At 45.6% G+C, this 13,216-nt stretch overlaps 1 protein-coding gene across 4 annotated transcripts in view; it reads right to left on the reverse strand.

The window, feature by feature from the left end:
* LOC310692408 (uncharacterized protein) overlaps positions 1-13,216 on the reverse strand; it is a 132,105-nt gene that overhangs the window by 69,921 nt on the left and 48,968 nt on the right. The window contains exon 2 of one of the 4 annotated variants that reach the window (XM_083473391.1): positions 8,271-8,329. The exons of the other annotated variants lie outside the window; for them this stretch is intronic. Within the exon in view, the coding sequence (XP_083329517.1) occupies positions 8,271-8,329 (59 nt within the window). The remainder of the gene's footprint in view (positions 1-8,270; positions 8,330-13,216) is intronic. 4 annotated transcript variants of the gene reach the window in all.

Here is a 13,216-nt window from a genome sequence, read left to right on the forward strand (position 1 = left end):
CTCTCTGCCCAGAACGTTGGAGGCTATACACCACACCCCCTCAACAGTATTTATAGGAACTCAAACACTGAGATCCTGCTCTGTTCCAGTAACAAGAAGCCGAAAGCACCAGCCTGAAGATGACGAGTGAGACCTCGTCGAAACGTCGCCTAGACACCCCAACTCTTACACGGGAAGACACCCGAAGACACCAAAACCTGCATTCCTGTACCCGTGAAAATCTACGAAAGCATATATATATATATATATATATATATATATATATATATATATATATATATATATATATTTTTAATGCAGCACAAGAATTTGAGCTAGTTTTTAATACAGTCATACCTCAGGTTAAATATACTTCAGGTTAAGCGTTTTCAGGTCACTCTCTGCAGCGACCCGGAAGTAACGCATTCTGTTACTTCCGGGTTTTGCCACTCGCGCATGCGCAGGCGCTCAAAATGACATCACACGCATGCGCGGAAGCGGCAAAACGCGGCCCATGCACGTGCAGACGCGCAGTCACGTGTTACGTTCTACTCAGGATGCGAATGGGGCTCTGGAATGGATCCCGTTCGCATCCAGAGGTATCACTGTAGTTATAATTTTACTAAGGTACAGGCAGGCACCTGCAACTATTTCAGATAGGTTTTTTCTTATTACACACCTAGGTAGCCATCATATCGTAGTTATGACTAAATGACTCTTGGGGTCCCCTCCAGCCCTATGATTTCACAGCTGTAGAAAAAGAGACTGCTAAAGGGATCTGACTAATTGGACAAGTTGAGTCCAAGAGATGACTCTTGGCTGGGAGGACAGGCCTTTGCATAGCTAAAAAGATGCCCCAAAAGAGCTAATGGGTGGAGATCCCTCTGGAAGGGAGCATATCTCGCTTCTCCTCTCCCCTATCTAGAGGTGGTGCCTATAGTGTGAAAGAGCACCATAGACTGGCAAGGTTGGAACGGGATCTGAAAGAGACAGGGGCCTGACTCTGCCTTCTGTGAAAATCCAGGACTAAGCAAAACCTTGTACTGCAGAAACCCCCATTAGCCTCCATCATGCTGGAACCTCCTGGAACCTCTCACCACTCATTTCAGGGTGAATGTAAGAATAAAATGCCATGGTAAAGGTAAAGGTACCCCTGACCGTTAGGTCCAGTTGTGGACGACTCTGGGGTTGCGCGCTCATCTCGCTTTATTGGCCGAGGGAGCCGGTGTACAGCTTCCAGGTCATCTGGCCAGGATGACTAATCCGCTTCTGGAGAACCAGAGCAGCCCACAGAAATGCCGTTTACCTTCCCGCTGCTTTCAAACTGCTAGGTTGGCAGGAGCAGGGACCAAACAACGGGAGCTCACTCCGTCGCAGGGATTTGAACCACCGACCTTCCGATCGGCAAGCCCTTGGCTCTGTAGTTTAGACCACAGTACCACCTGCGTCCCTTAAAAAATACCATGGTATAGTTCAACAATGCTAGCAGAGGAAGCAGAAGGAAATTTGTTTGGAAATCTTTTTTACCCTAGTTTCTGCCGCATTGTGGGGCAAGGCTTCCTGTTTTGCTTTAAATTTTATGGATAAACCCCGCAACTTCTAGGCAGAAGCAAATGTGTTAAAATAAGGAAGGCAATAAAGCATCCCATTTCTTGAAACTATATCTCTGTTGTGCAATATTGTATGGTTGAGTACATTTTTCTTATTTGCTGTGATTTTCTCATGCCTCCTCAGCCTCTGCACTGTTGCCCAGGAACTGTTAAAACAGAGCAAATAATGCTATTCTCAAAGGGGTTTGACCCACATGAAACCACAATGCAACTATGCCTCTTGATTTCATTGTAGCTATTCATGCAATTATGGTAAGCAAGATTTAGCACAAAGTATTCGAAATCACAGGATCGTATTCAGAGAAAACATGGAGCCTCTTTAGCTGTGTTCCTCTCTCATTGTGCCCTTGATGGGAAGGGAGGGCAGAAGATTAGATTAATGAGCTAAGTATTGTGCAGAGTTCTGTGATTTGCTTTTCATGGCGGTGGGGTTTGGATGCTGGAAAAATGCTAGATGGCTGATGTGTATTCATGTGCGGTGAGAGGGCTTGTGTACTGCAAGGCCCTCGGAGGTGGAGGGAGTGCCTGGCTGTACAATCCTGTCCACGTGGCCTTTATCAGCAGGGCAAAGAACCATTTAGTTTTCCCTTCCCCACAAACACACCCCGAAGCACATCTTTTAACTTTTCTCCGCAGGAGTAAACAGGCAGCTCTTCTCTTATATGGGAGGACCAAGGAAGGCGCATCATAGACCTGATGAGGTGAGGGCTAAACCTATCCCTTAAGATCCCAGCCATGGAGAAGGGAGTTTGCCTCTAACTGCACAGCCCTGTCTTGGCTTCAGTCTGTTGGTTATGCAGAGTGTGATGGGATTTTGAAAGTGTGGGACAGGATGTCAGGAACTGGCATTTATATTTGAACATATGGGTAAGGTAAAGGTAAAGGTACCCCTGACCGTTAGGTTCAGTTGCGGACGACTCTGGGGTTGCATGCTCATCTTGCTCTATAGGCCGAGGGAGCCAGTGTTTGTCCGCAGACAGCTTCCGGGTCATGTGGCCAGCATGACTAAGCCACTTCTGGCGAACCAGAGCAGCGCACGGAAACGCCGTTTACCTTCCCACCGGAGCGGTACCTATTTATCTACTTGCACTTTGACGTGCTTTCGAACTGCTAAGTTGGCAGGAGCAGGGACTGAACAACGGGAGCTCACCCCGTCGTGGGGATTCAAACTGCCAACCTTCTGATAGGCAAGCCCTAGGCTCTGTGGTTTAGACCACAGTGCCACCCGCGTCCCTGAACATATGGGTAGTGGGCTACTAAACTTGCATGAATAGCTGAGGATTGCCCCCCTCCCTCCTCAAAAAAATTAAGGATTGCATCCCTTACATTATGTAGCATTTATGGGAAAAGCTGAGAACTTGATGGTAATGTTGGCTTTCCCACCTTGCAATATATGGCATGAGTTTTTAATTTTTTAAAAAAACCTCTTATTGTTTTGTTTCTACCTTTTCCAAACCGACAAGAAATTCAGCACAACCTTCATATGGTGAGTTTTCTTTGGAGGAGAGATGCCTGGGGTTGTGTGGTTTCATTATAATAATCTGTTCAGTTACAAATCTGCTGGTTGGGCTGGTACCCTGAAGTATAAAAACCAAGCATGTTGTTTTTATATACCACATTCGCAGCAAGATGGGTTTTGCTGACCCCACCTGACCCTTGCAGTACTAATGGGCTTCTAGTGCTCTGCAATGCAAAATTTTCTGCTCCCACAAAAGCTCTCTTGGCTCTGGAAAAGAGCACTGAGTTCAGATCCCACCATCCTTTCTGCAGGTGAGCGCGACCTTATTCATTCCAGACAGAAATATTCCTTATTTATATTATAATAAGGACACTTTTTGAATACTGGGGCGGGGCAGCCCAGGATGTCCACACACACTGCCCAGGCCACTTTGAAGAAGAGGAGTTTGGATTTGATATCCCGCCTTTCACTCCCCCTCAGGAGTCTCAAAGCAGCTAACATTCTCCTTTCCCTTCCTCCCCCACAACAAACACTCTGTGAGGTGAGTGGGGCTGAGAGACTTCAGAGAAGTGTGACTGACCCAAGGTCACCCAGCAGCTGCAGGTGGAGGAGCAGGGAAGTGAACCCGGTTCACCAGATTACGAGTCCACCATTCTTAACCACTACACCACACTGGTGTTGCTAATGCAGCAAAAACAACACGGGAGTTAGCAGTTATAAGTTACCGGTCTCTGCAGCCACAGCAGGGGCTGTGATTCTCCAGTGGTTTGACTTCAGCCCCAGAGGCGTCCTCCATTGCCTCTCGAGACAGACAGATGCCAACAACAGGTAAGAGGCAAGGCGGAGTGAAAGAAGCATTTTGGTGTTCTTTTAACTGGCTTCTATAGCTCATGGCAGCCTCTTTAAGCAATTTCTTCCTGGCACAGGCAGTTGGTTACGCAGCTTCGATCAGGAGCGCCTGTGTCCCACATTCTTCTTGCTCCAGTTGCCACCATTGCCCAAGTCTCCCTGGCTTCCTAAGGTTATCTACATCAACCCTTTGTCTCCTGCTGTCTCAGCACAACAGAAACGCAGGGCCCAAGCTCATGCTGAGAAGGGGAGCACCCTTTCTCTGCCTCTTTGGTGAGTGTCTCTCCATCTGTATGGGTGCTTGATATAGGCTTATTCCAAGCAAAACCATTACCTTGTGATTGCAGAGATTAGTGTTGTGAAAAATAACTGAATCTGTGCAAGGCATTTGAACCCAAAAGACCATTTGGTGTAGGAAGGTCCACAAGTAAGTTAGATCAGTTCATTTCCATTCATAACAAAGCCCTTTTTATCCTCATGTTACCCTTACCAGATGGGTGACTTAAATAACTGCAGTAAAGGTACTTCAATAGCCTCACTTGGCAGCTCACTATGACCCTCCCTGCTTATGGAATTATACAGATTTTTTGTGGTTTTTTAAGGTTACATTTCCCGTGTTAGGTCTTCATTTAACAGCTTCTTTATCATCTTTTTATTTTTTGGTTGACTAATGAGACTAATTTGCATCTAGTTTGGCATCATTTTCTTTTTCAGATGCAAAATGACTGACCCTCTTTATTACAGCATAACCCCAGTGCTTATCTGTAATTTCTGCTTATCTGAATTTAAACTGAATACTTTAATAAATTTAACCCTGGATTTGCTGGGCAGTAGCTGGGCTTTGGCCACCTCATGAGAAGAGAAGACTCCCTGGAAAAGACCCTGATGTTGGGAAAGATGGAGGGCACAAGGAGAAGGGGACGACAGAGGACGAGATGGTTGGACAGTGTTCTCGAAGCTACTAGCATGAGTTTGATTAAACTGCGGGAGGCAGTGGAAGACAGAAGTGCCTGGCGTGCTCTGGTCCATGGGGGTCACGAAGAGTCGGACATGACTAAACAACTAAACAACAACAACAACAGCTGGACTTGTGAGGAAGAACCCAAGCCCAGACATCAAGGGAGCACTTTCTAACACCCTAAGATCAGTGTCCTGGAAGCTGAAGCCTGAAGTACAATGAGCAGAATATCCAGGTGATCGCCTGGGCGATGGGCCATTAAGTGAAACAAAGGAAAGTGGATCTGTGCGAGATTGCAGATGTGTGGAGCCCCTTCCCTCAACTGGCTGGTAGCCAGAAAAAGACAGTGATGCGACTTAGAAGTTAAGCAGCAAGCTGGAGAAAGAAACGGCAGTGCTTAATTTCTGCTTGAATCCAAGGTTGCAGCTATGTGGGAAGAAAGGACTTCTTGGTGTGTTAATGCCGTGAACACCTCCATCCTAGGCTCAGGTTGTATATGTGTGTAAATAAACCATATATCACAAAGTCACTCCACTGTGTCTCATTCCCAAAAGCACAAGGTAAAGGGACCCCTGACCATTAGGTCCAGTCGTGACCGACTCTGGGGTTGCGGCATTCATCTCGCTTTATTGGCCGAGGGAGCCGGCGTACAGCTTCCGGGTCATGTGGCCAGCATGACTAAGCCGCTTCTGGTGAACCAGAGCAGCGCATGGAAACGCTGTTTACCTTCCTGCTGGAGCGGTACCTATTTATCTACTTGCACTTTGACGTGCTTTCAAACTGCTAGGTTGGCAGGAGCAGGGACCAAGCAACCGGAGCTCACCCCGTTGCGGGGATTCGAACCGCCAACCTTCTGATCGGCAAGTCCTAGGCTCTGTGGTTTAACCCACAGCGCCACCCGCATCCCTCCCAAAAGCACAATCCCTGGGTAAATGCCTGGAACCTCTGCAATCTTGCACCATTCAGAGATTTGGGTGGCATGCACCAATATACAGTATTTTCATGTGTAAACCAACAATAGATAGTTTAAATTAGAATATTAAGAGAAAACCTTACTGGAAGTTAGAAGAACAAGGGTGTCCACAAGCTTGGGAGAGGGCAAGGGGGACAATTGCAGCATTGGGGGAGCCACTATCTCAAGATTCCCAGCTTTCTTTCTTTTCTTTTTTAAAAAAGCCCATAGCACTTGTAGAATCTGAGATAGGAGACAAAATGTGCAGGTACTATTCACATTTGTTTTGTGAGAAACTAGCCTGCTCTCACCTTTCCATGTTTTCAATCAATGAATGAAGTCATAGCCATGATTAACACTATGGAAAACAGTTCCAGCCAAATGTTAGACAAAGAAAAGGCTAGAGTGAAAACACCCATTTTCTAAGTTGTAGAGAAGGACATTCCTGATTTGTTTTTAAGCTTTTTCTGCTGGTCTTCCCTGATGGAAAAGTGATTGCTGCCCTGTAGAAAACAATTCAGGTATCCGGGATTTTTGTGTAGCTATATCTTGTCAATCCAGAAGCAAAAGGTAGCCTCAAAGAGAGGACTTCATAATCTTTCCAGCTCACATTTTAAGGTTTTAAGAAGAGCCTCATGGACCAGATGCCCCAGTCTTCCCTCCTGCAGTTTCCAGCAATTGGTATTCAGAAACATTACTGCCTCTGACCATTTCATACATGTTTTATGCATTTGAAAAACATTTTAAAAATTACTTTGTCAATGCTGATGCAGATAAAACTCATACCCATACTGTAACAGATAGGTAGCCGTGTTGGTCTGCCATAGTCAAAATAAAAAAATTCCTTCCAGTAGCACCTTAAAGACCAACTAAGTTAGTTCTTGGTATGAGCTTTCGTGTGCATGCACACTTCTTCAGATACACTGAAACAGAAGTTGCCAGATCCTTCTATATAGTGAGAAGGTGGGGAGGGGTATTACTCAGAAGGGTGGTGGTCTCATACAGGCTCATACATACTCATACAGGCTCATCTCAGCTATCTGCCAATCTCCCATTCCCACCACCCTTCTGAGTAATACCCCTCCCCACCTTCTCACTATATAGAAGGATCTGGCAACTTCTGTTTCAGTGTATCTGAAGAAGTGTGCATGCACACGAAAGCTCATACCAAGAACTAACTTAGTTGGCCTTTAAGGTGCTACTGGAAGGAATTTTTTTCATTTCATACATGTTTTATGCATTTGAAAAACATTTTAAAAATTACTTTGTCAATGCTGATGCAGATAAAACTCACACCCATACTGTAGGGAGTGGGGCTATGGTTGAGAAAGTGTGGGCCAAGTTAGCCCTGCAAAATAACCAAGTCTTTTGTTATAAGAAAATAACTGCTCCTTTTCCTTTATGGGGTACCCAAGAGCCCATACAGAGTCCTTTTGTAGGTTCTCTGTCGGTAGGAGAAAATCAGAGACCAACCAGAGACAATTGAGAAGCAAAGCAGCTAGTAAGCCTGATCTTTATTAACTGTTGCAACAGGGTCCTCACTCACCACATGCGCACGGCCTTATATAGACTTTTTGAAATTGCCACCCTGCAGCCCAAGACCACCCCCCAATTCATCATACATACATCACAGAAGGGGTGGTCTACAGCAGAATCCTGTCTGGCAGGAAACCTGTTGATGGGTTTATCTGGAGAGCCTGGCTATTCTTTTGTGATGATAAATACTTAATTGTTGAGTCCAGGTCACAGGCTCACCCTATTCATATCTTAAATGTGCCCTTAAGGCAGGTTTTCCCATTTCCATCCAAACTGCAGAGGAATATTTGTATCTGAAGAAGTGTGCATGCACACGAAAGCTCATACCAAGAACTACCGTATTTTTTGCACCATAACACTCACTTTTTTCCTCCTAAAAAGTAAGGGGAAATGTCTGTGCGTGTTATGGAGGGAATGCCTACGGGTGGCATGCCCTACGGATTTTCCTCCTCTAAAAACTATGTGCGTGTTATGGTCGGGTGCGTGTTATAGAGCGAAAAATACGGTAACTTAGTTGGTCTTTAAGGTGCTACTGGAAGGAATTTTTTATTTTGACTATGGCAGACCAACACGGCTACCTATCTGTAACTAGGAATATTTGAGGTCAATTTGGGAGAGACAAAATGGTTTCAGAACTTTTCTTCCTGTACTGTTTCAGACATGTGGTTTATATATTTATGTATGTGTTTGCCTGGTACATTTATTCATTTATTTTATACTTTGGACCTTATAATTCTCATAATGGTTTTTATACACAGTGATGGCTGGTGCCTGCCAAACCTGGCACGGCCAAAGAGGTCACGGAGACTCAACCAAGTTGTTTTGGCTTTCTCCTCATCCTCCTCCCTTGTAAAGTTACTGTGAACACTTAAGCATTGCACTTTGACAAATACTTAGCATCTAACTTAGATTTGAATACAGTCTTACTTTGGTTCAAATGGGTCCCTGCTGTCACAGTTGCTTCTCCTTCCCTTCTTATCTTCCTCCTTTGCAAAGGAACAGTAGACACTTAAACACTGCAGTCTTAGAAATACTTAACCCCAGGCTGCCTTACCTTGGTTCAGAATGTGCCCTTGCTGTCACAATTTCTATTATGGGATCATTGCACAACAGGGCTGGGCCACCCAGGAGACAAGGTGGCAGGATCCACAGGGGCAGAAGATGTAGAACTTTATTCCACCACCACCCCACCCCGTTCCTGATTTAGATATTCACTCACCCCTTTTTCCCTTGTGGGGAGAGGGAATGCCATTCTGTAGTTTTCCTCAGGTGCCAACATGTATTGGGTTGGCCCTGTGGCACACATTACTTAAAAATAGAATTTGGCTGAATTCGATGGGGATTGCTGCCTAATACGCATGAAGCCTGAATTAGTTGGCCTTAAAGTTGCCACATGGGACTGCTGACAAGGGTCACCATATAGATTTCCAGAGAAAATTATTCCCTCTCCCAGCTTATTCGCTTCTAGAATATGGAATGAGGTGCAGCTAACTCGCTTGTTTTGTTGTTTTACTTCTGTGATCACAGCTTTGTGTTGTGGGGAGGGGAAATAAAAAAATAAACAGAGAGGGGAGGAAACCCACCCTCCCTTCATTTACTCCCCCACCTGTACAAAGCTTCGATCATGGGCTTACCTGGCTTTGGCTTTCGCAAGGAGGTACGAGGGCTCTGGCAGTAGGGTGTGTCATTTAGGAGGTGATAATTAAATTCTGCAATTCTTTTCAGTGAGGGGGTCCTAAAAATACATTTTTGGGTGCTATTATTTTTGTGATTGGACAACATTTAGCTTGAAAAAACAAGAATTTTAATTTTACCTTCTGAAAATGTTAGGTAATGCTAAATAATAATAAGAAACAACAACAATAATAACAACAACAACAACAACATAATAGTATAACTGCAAGGACTTGGCAATCATTTTTAACTATTTCTATGCAACCCTACACACATTTTACTTACCAAGCGAAACTAAATTATTTCGATTTAACCAAAATATCTTTTGAATTCCTGTCATGTTACGACTTTTCAGCACCACTCATTTTTGAAAGTTGAAAATGGAAGAAGTCAACATGCCCTACTCTGGCAGAGTCCCAGAGCCCTCGTGTCTCCTTCCCAAAGTTGGGCAAGTGCTTGCTAGGTTTGGGGAAGGTGATGGGAGGACTGTGGGCCCCTGGCAGAGCCCCCACACCACCTCCCCCAAGCCCAGTAAGCAGCTCTCCACCTTGCAGGGGAGCCAGTTCTGGGAGTTCCCGGCTTTACACGTTTTTGCATATATGTGCGGACCTGTGTATAGGTGTGGAAATGCATCAGGAAGACAAAAACGTATGGAGGAGCGAGTGATCTGACACGGTTACCCTTCCTGCCTCTGTTCCTTCCCCCTCCCTCGCTCTTGTTAAGTTTTTTGATGATGTGATAACAGTCTTTAATGTCCTGCTGGAGTCCCCCCATCCAGCTGCCTTATTCAGTTGTGGAGGATAATGCTGGGCACCTTCTTTGATGCTGGACATTGTTTGGAGAAAGTGAGGCATTGGGAGGGGGTGGCTGGTGGATGATCTACACGTAGCCAGTCTTGGAAGCCACACAGGTTGTCTACAGAATCAGACGGTTTGGGCAGAGTTTCTTTTAAGCTTGTACATGGACTGATGGGCCGCAGGGCCCTGCCAACTGAGGCTACCTGGGGGAGTCATTTTCGCCGCTTCTTGAGGGCTTCCAAGTGGCAGATTGAAGGGCTTGCTTGGTATGTATATATTGCTTGCCGATTTAGAATAAAATATTTAATCTTCTCACACACTTGTGTATTTTGTATTGCTTCTGAATCTCAGTTTAAAAGGACCACCTTGCCTTTGGCAAGACAACTCCTGCCACTGAACCCTTGCGAAAAATGCAAGTTACCTGTATATTAAATGGAATAGGATCTGAGGGAACAGGGTTGAAAACACCACTTGGTTCTATGAAACACGATGTGTGGTTTGGGCATGTCCCCTCTTTCTCAGCTTAAGCCACTTTACAGTGTTCTTGTGAGAATAACATGGGGGAAAGAAGACCCATGAATGGTACCTTGAGAACCTCAGGGGAAAGGTGGAATGGATATAAACATTTCCAGTGTATTTTTATAGAGGTGCCACGAATGCCTTGTTCTCTTATAATGGCAATGGTGTCCACCTGAGAGGTGTTGGAACTGAGTTCTGGTGTGTTCTGGCTGAAAAAAGCCCTGAACTTAAGTCTGATAAATTGGGACTAATCAGCATATATGTAATTATCAAAAAAGCCCAACCTAAAAATCAGTTTTGCCCATGAGGCCAATCCTCCAAACCATGCCCCCCACCCACAGGACTTTAGGTGTGGGGCAGGTACAGACATTGCTTCAAAGGAACTGTTGGGAGCTTCAAGTGAGCTCTGAATTGTTCCTTTGTTTGGAGCAAGGTATCTGCCTCCACCATCTATTAGCGGATGAGCAGTGAGGGCTGGCTTTGCTTAGGGAGCACCTGCAGCACCAAGGAGAACTCCTCGCATACCTGGTGCCTGCAAAAACCAGGCTTCATTCTTCCCATCAGCAAACAAGGGGAAGAAGCCTGCTTTTCAGAGGCACCAGCTGCGGGAGCCCATGGGTGACACCTGGCTTGAGAGCAGTACATGTGAAAAGGATCTAGGAGTCTTGGTTGACCACAAACAAGCCAACAGTGTGACGCGGCAGCTAAAAAAGCCAATGCAATTCTGGGCTGCATCAATAGGAGTATAGCATCTAGATCAAGGGAAGTAATAGTGCCACTGTATTCTGCTCTGGTCAGACCTCACCTGGAGTACTGTGTCCAGTTCTGGGCACCACAATTCAAGAAGGACACTGACAAACTGGAACGTGTCCAGAGGAGGGCAACCAAAATGGTCAAAGGCCTGGAAACGATGCCTTATGAGGAACGGCTAAGGGAGCTGGGCATGTTTAGCCTGGAGAAGAGGAGGTTAAGGGGTGATATGATAGCCATGTTCAAATATATAAAAGGATGTCACATAGAGGAGGGAGAAAGGTTGTTTTCTGCTGCTCCAGAGAAGCGGACACGGAGCAATGGATCCAAACTACAAGAAAGAAGATTCCACCTAAACATTAGGAAGAACTTCCTGACAGTAAGAGCTGTTTGACAGTGGAATTTGCTGCCAAGGAGTGTGGTGGAGTCTCCTACTTTGGAGGTCTTTAAGCAGAGGCTTGACAACCATATGTCAGGAGTGCTCTGATGGTGTTTCCTGCTTGGCAGGGGGTTGGACTCGATGGCCCTTGTGGTCTCTTCCAACTCTAGGATTCTATGATTCTATGATTCTATGAGCCTGATTAGGCCTACGGAGCCTCTCCATTTGGCCCACAGGGTTATTTCGGCCAAGCCGGATCACATAACCTGTACCTGCTGAGTTATATCACACCAAGTGCAGGGCAGGTAAGGACTGAAAGGGGCTTGTAGGCACTGTTGATCAGCTTACCCCAAAGCACCTTGCAAAGTGTTGCTCTGCTTGACTGACAAGTCTTCTGAAGTGCCTTGCAAGGGGCATTGCAGGACCTGACCATCAGCAGATGGTTGGGCCATGGAGAACACTCTGAAGACCCTTGCAAGGCAAATCAGGTTCTAGTGACACCATTGCGACTCCGGATGATCTACAGGTGGCTGGCCTTGTCAAGCTTGACCCATGAGGGTTGAGTAGGCAAGGATCCAGCCCACTGATCAGATCTAGTTCCCCCTACCCCTGCCTCACAACAGTGAAAAGAAAAACTGCCAATTTCTTGGAAAACCACACAAAATGAGGAATAAAATACAACAGCTTGATGGTGTGCAGTGTAGCTATTTCCATGGGGGAAAGTGAAGTGCAATAGTCCAACACATCCTGCGCAATAGCAAGCTGCTCAGGCTGTTAAAAACAACATGCAAACATCATTCAGAAAATGCCACTCTCATGAAAACTAGCTTATTCCGTCCTCAGTAAAATATCCGCTATTGTAGAGAGATTTATTGAGCATGACGCCCCGGCTTGTTAAATTGAAAATGGCCACACGGATCATTGGGGAGACCGCATACCCTAATTTCCCTCCAAACTAAGACTGGTTTCTCTCGGCAGTTCCAAGCATCCTTGTTCCGTGCTGTGCCTAAAATAAACCTGAGCTGTGCCTTTATGTTAATTATCTGTTCTCTACAAGCTGTTCTGTGATAAGATACTGTACAACACTACAGTGACATGCCTTTCTCCAGCCCCTCCACCCCCAGCCGCACACAGCAGCTCATATGATGGTTATTTAATATCCATGACTCACAGTCCACAGGACTAGGATTCTCGCCAGCTGGGATTTGTTCTAAGTGGTGCAAAATGACAAACAGGGCATGAGACGCAGCTCAGATACTAAGCAACTGGCCCCCCAATTATTATTTTAAAAGGGTCACAGCTCTTCCCAAGGAAAGGGAACACTTACAAAAACCCCACATACTAAAACAACCAGAAAAATAATATCTGCTAAAGAAAAGTGTAAATCAGGGGTCATCAGACTTTTTCAGCAGGGGGCCGGTCCACTGTCCCTCAGACCTTATGGGGGGCCGGACTATATTTTTGGGGGGGAAATGAACGAATTCCTATGCCCCACAAATAACCCAGAGATGCATTTTTAATAAAAGGACACATTCTACTCATGTAAAAACACGCTGATTCCCAGACCATCTGTGGGCCGGATTTAGAAGGCAATTGGGCCAGATCCAGCCCTAGGCCTTAGTTTGCCTACCCATGGTGTAAACCAAAACCTCAAAAGTGTACTGCAATAGCGACCACCTAAATTATAATATCTCAGATAGCAGATCTGGGAAACACCCCTCTCTGTATGAGAAAATGCTGTCCGTCAGAGCCAC

Source organism: Podarcis liolepis, assembly GCF_965112155.1.
Source record: "Podarcis liolepis genome assembly, chromosome: 13".
Lineage (NCBI taxonomy): Eukaryota > Metazoa > Chordata > Lepidosauria > Squamata > Lacertidae > Podarcis > Podarcis liolepis.